This window comes from Tiliqua scincoides, chromosome 2, assembly GCF_035046505.1.
Source record: "Tiliqua scincoides isolate rTilSci1 chromosome 2, rTilSci1.hap2, whole genome shotgun sequence".
In the NCBI taxonomy this organism is placed as follows: domain Eukaryota; kingdom Metazoa; phylum Chordata; class Lepidosauria; order Squamata; family Scincidae; genus Tiliqua; species Tiliqua scincoides.
Window position 1 is genome coordinate 247,523,368 of NC_089822.1, and position 4,326 is coordinate 247,527,693.

The 4,326-nt window shown below is 49.3% G+C and overlaps 1 protein-coding gene across 1 annotated transcript; it reads right to left on the reverse strand.

Annotated features, from left to right (window-relative positions):
- Positions 1–269: 269 nt before the first annotated feature.
- Positions 270–4,054, reverse strand: JAGN1 (jagunal homolog 1). Its single transcript, XM_066616741.1, has 2 exons — positions 3,942–4,054; positions 270–1,687 (listed from the first exon to the last, which is right to left on the reverse strand). The coding sequence occupies exons 1-2, from the start codon at positions 4,028–4,030 to the stop codon at positions 1,225–1,227; spliced, it is 552 nt and encodes a 183-aa protein (XP_066472838.1). The 5' UTR covers positions 4,031–4,054; the 3' UTR covers positions 270–1,224.
- Between the last annotated feature and the right edge of the window lie 272 nt (positions 4,055–4,326).

Sequence of the window (4,326 nt, forward strand, 5' to 3'; positions counted from 1 at the left end):
AACTTGGGAGAAGGTTGTTCCTCTTCAACCATTCTCCAGTCTTGCCCTGTATGTAGGGTATGTAGGCCAAACTCCCTGAACAAATATACAGTATGATTTCTCTACTTCTTCAGAGCTCTCCTTAAAATGAATTTTTTCCTATACCTAACCTCTGGCCACAAGTTCTTAAAAGGCCCCTCTCCCCATACAAGATTGAACATAATTGTGTCCAGGGCTACTACATGTAGTCAACACTCTCTCCCCCACTCCACAAAAGACCAGGTGCAAGATTTTTCAAGTTAAGCACTTTATTTGGTATACACGCACAGAGGAGGGGTGCCAAGCCCATTGACTGGGAACATTAAGGTAGCAACTGTCTCTGAGGCATTCACACAATCTAAGGAAAAGGTAAAGGGGCATCTGAGCAGTGATGGAATCCCAAGGGATGGGCAGCCTACAGGAGCAGAGAAAACAGGCCAGGTTCAGAGGGGCAGTATCAGTACCACAGACCAATTTCAGTGCCAGGCACACACTAGACCCACTATTCATAGGAGAAGGAAAAAGGGAATTGATAAAATGTGGGCAATAGCCACTTTCATCTTTTCCGGGAAGATCAGCAAGGCAAGAGGCCTTTTTACCACCAGAACAAGGGAAGCACGCCCCGCCCCCCCCCGGAATTTGATTTCATAGGATGACTTCATAGGGTTGGAGCCTGCAGCATTCTCTACTGGGAGGCTTAGGATGGGTGCATACAAAAGATCCTGTCCTCACCATTGTTGTTCTCCCACCCAACTTGCATCCCCTCATCCACAGCAAAATTCAAGTTGATGGAAATGGTCAATCTTCTTAACTTTGAAGATGCCTATGAAGAATTCAACGTTCATTCAAGTTATCAGGAACCTCCAGAGTTGCTCATCAGCTAGGCTGACTGAAGACGGTATCTTTTTCAAGGGCACCAGCTACTACTCCTGTAGCCAGAGGACTCTTGTAATCCCTCCCAATGCAAGTTGCCTATGCCTGCAACTCTCAGCCCATCAGTCTGTTAGTTCAGGTAGAAGGCACCTATACATGGCTTAGTTTTTGCCCAGCTTACATGGAACACCTGTCATCTTCCATCAGCTTGGCTGAATGAGGATGAAAGAGAATTCAAGCAGAACCATCTACCTTCGCTTGAGGAGGGCGGTTCCTAGCTCCTGCCCCTTTCCCCAAGACAGTGTTGCAAGCATGAATCTCCCAATCGCATGTTCATTTCTTCTTTTTCTCTTGTGTGCTTGTAAACCAGGAGTCCAGCAGCTTCTTACTATAATAAAGCTGCCAGCCATGAACTTGCACTGCTACCACTACCAGCAGGTACATGATGGAGACGGCAGAGAAACCAAAGATGAAGCGATAGGCCTTGCCATGGCGGTAGAGCTGCTGTGCCATAGGGAACATCTCCATACTGCCGTAGATGAGAGGTGCCACCGAGAAAAGGCCAGTGCTGATCATGGCGATCACTAGATAGCTGATGTTGTTTCGGGGAAAGGAGAGGAGGCCAAAGAGTGAAGGGATGATACTGAGCAGGTAGGGGTACTCCCACTGATAAGGCATGGCCACCTGGTCGTGAGGTAATAGTTTGAAGTGAGCTACACACATCTGTGCCACCACCAGTAGCCACAACGCCACCTGCATGTAGATCAACTTCTTAATCTCAGACTTGAGGGCCACACTGTGAGAACAGGAAGAGAGGCGACAATAGTGAGCAAGGAACAGTGCTAAGGGCAATTGCAAGCATTTTGGTGAGGTGCAGCATGCCAGGCCAGGCAAGAAGACAAAGGCCAGAGCCTTAAATACTGAAAAACAGAGTTGGTCTTCTAGATGTTAAATCCCTACCGTGATATCACGCTTCATTTCATTGACTTTCATGATGGGGAAAAATTGAGCAAGTGTCTGCAAGACAATATCTTATGCCAGTGTTTCTCAAACTGTGGGTCGGGACCTACTAGGTGGGTTGCAAGCACATTTCAGGTGGGTCCCTATTGTTTTCAATATTTTATTTTTAATATGTTAGACTTGATGCTACCATGGTATGTGACTGCATTTGGGGAAAAGTTACAGACCTGTACTTTTAACAAGCTACTATATATATTATTTTAACAATGACAGTAAATGGGACTTACTCCTGGGTAAGTGTAAGAAGGATTGCAGCCTAGGATTGTTTACCCCTGCTGATTGGGTAAGAGGCACATTTTCAAGTGGGTGCTCCTCTTTTTTTAGCAGGGGGAGAGTAACTGGCCCACCTCACCCCAGCACTGTCTGTTCTAGTGGCTGTCTGCTGGTATTCTTTTGCATCTTTTTAGATTGTGAGCCCTTTTGGGACAGGGAGCCACTAGTTGTTTGATTTTTCTCTGTAAACCACTTCGTGAACTTTTAGTTGAAAAGCGGTATATAAATACTATTAATAATAATAATAATAATAATAATAATAATAATAATAATAATAATAATAATAGTTAAAAGGTTCCCTGCTTGATGACAGACACCGGTGCTGTCCGGTGGGTCATGACAGATTCTGACAGATAAAAAGTGGGTCCCGGTGCTAAATGTGTGAGAACCACTATCTTATGCTAAAAGAAGCATGGTCAATAAGACAGTGGTTTTCAAACTCTCAGGGAGAGTTTGAACCGCAGTAAGTTCTTGTGGGGGTGGGGGGGAGGTAGTGATGTGATCCCCAGGATCGTGTCGCTAACAGGGCTGCAGGGACTAGGATGCACTCACCAGTCCCTGCAGCAGCCCTCCCGGGGTGTGGGGAGCCCTTCTCAACCTTCTTGTGCAATGCAATCCTGGGGATTGCGTTGCTGCCTTCCCCCTACCCCTTAAGAGGAAAGTGGCCAGGACTCACAGGCTGGGGTGCTGCGAAAAGCCTGGCATAAGAGGATGGCACAATACAACTCTATTATTGTAATTATTGTAATTATTACAACTCAATTATTGTAATTGACAACTCTATACAACTACAGTTTATAATCCATCGTACAGCACTTTTGAAGTGCAGAACGCTTTACTATTCTCGTACCATATCCTTACAAAAGTTTTGTTTCTGTATCCCCTTTTACAGACTGGGCCGAGGCTGGAAACAGCCAGAGACAGCAGAACAACAGCTGGAAAGAAATACATGAATCTAGTCCAGCCATGCACCTGGGCTCTCTGCACCAAGGCAGTGAATCACAGGAACATGAGCCCGAGAGAAAAGCAGGGACTGAAGCAAGAACACTTTGGTGTCACAGAAAAAGCCATATGACAACCGATCACAGTGTAGCTCTAGAACATAAGAAGAGCCACAGGCCCATCTAGTCCAGCTTCCTGGATCTCACAGCAGCCCACCAAATGCCCCAGGGAGCACACCAGACAAATCTCTCTAAAGGAGAGATACAGATGCTCATTTTCTGCAATGAGCTTCCTACACTTCAAAGACTTTACAGCAGCGATTTCCAGTCTTTCTCATCTCACGGCACAGACAAGGCGCTGAAATGGTCAAGGCGCTCCAGCTGTGTTTGGGCCACTGACAAGGCACAGCATGCTGCTGGTGGGGGCTCATATCCCCCAAAAGCCTCTTACAGACGACCCTCCACCAAACTCCTGCGGCACACCTGGGACAGTTCACGGCACACCAGCGTGCCACAGCACAGTGGATGGGAATGAGTGTTTAAGAGAGGCTTGGTGGTGTCTGGCTTCCCATAGAGCTGGATGGAGCTGGCAGTGCTGCAGGGGCGCGTAGACCTGGGCTCCAAGGACCCCTGCGGCTGTCAGCGGCCTCCAGCTGCCTTATGGCCCCCCGCTCTGCCTGCCCTCACTGCCCCCCTCTCAGAGGTCCTGCCGGTGGGTCGCGACCCAGCCAATGCGCCGGTCCCCGCTGGAACAGGGCTGTGGGGGAGGGAGGACGGGGACTGCAGGACACACACGTCCCCCCGCTCGGCCCCCACCTCATCTGATAGTGCTTTGCCACGCGCTCCCGGTGTCGGAAGTCGCTGCCGTCGGTGCCCGCAGCGCGAGGACCCGCGCGGGAAGCCATCTTGGCGTCGGGCAGAGGCGACCGCAGGTCTGCGTCAGCAAGCACAGTGCGCATGCGTGAAGGCCACCGGCCCCCCTGGAACGCACTGTGTCACCACACGTGGAAAGCACAGTGCGCATGCGTAAAAGCAAACGTTTCCCCCTCGTCGCGCTACGTCACCGCAGATGGAAGTGCGCATGCGTAAAAGTTAACGGGCCCCTCATCACTCTGTTACCACAGGTGGGAAGCATAATGCGCATGCGTAAAAGCTAACGTTGCCTCTCATCGCTCTACGTCACCACAGCTGGAAAGCACAG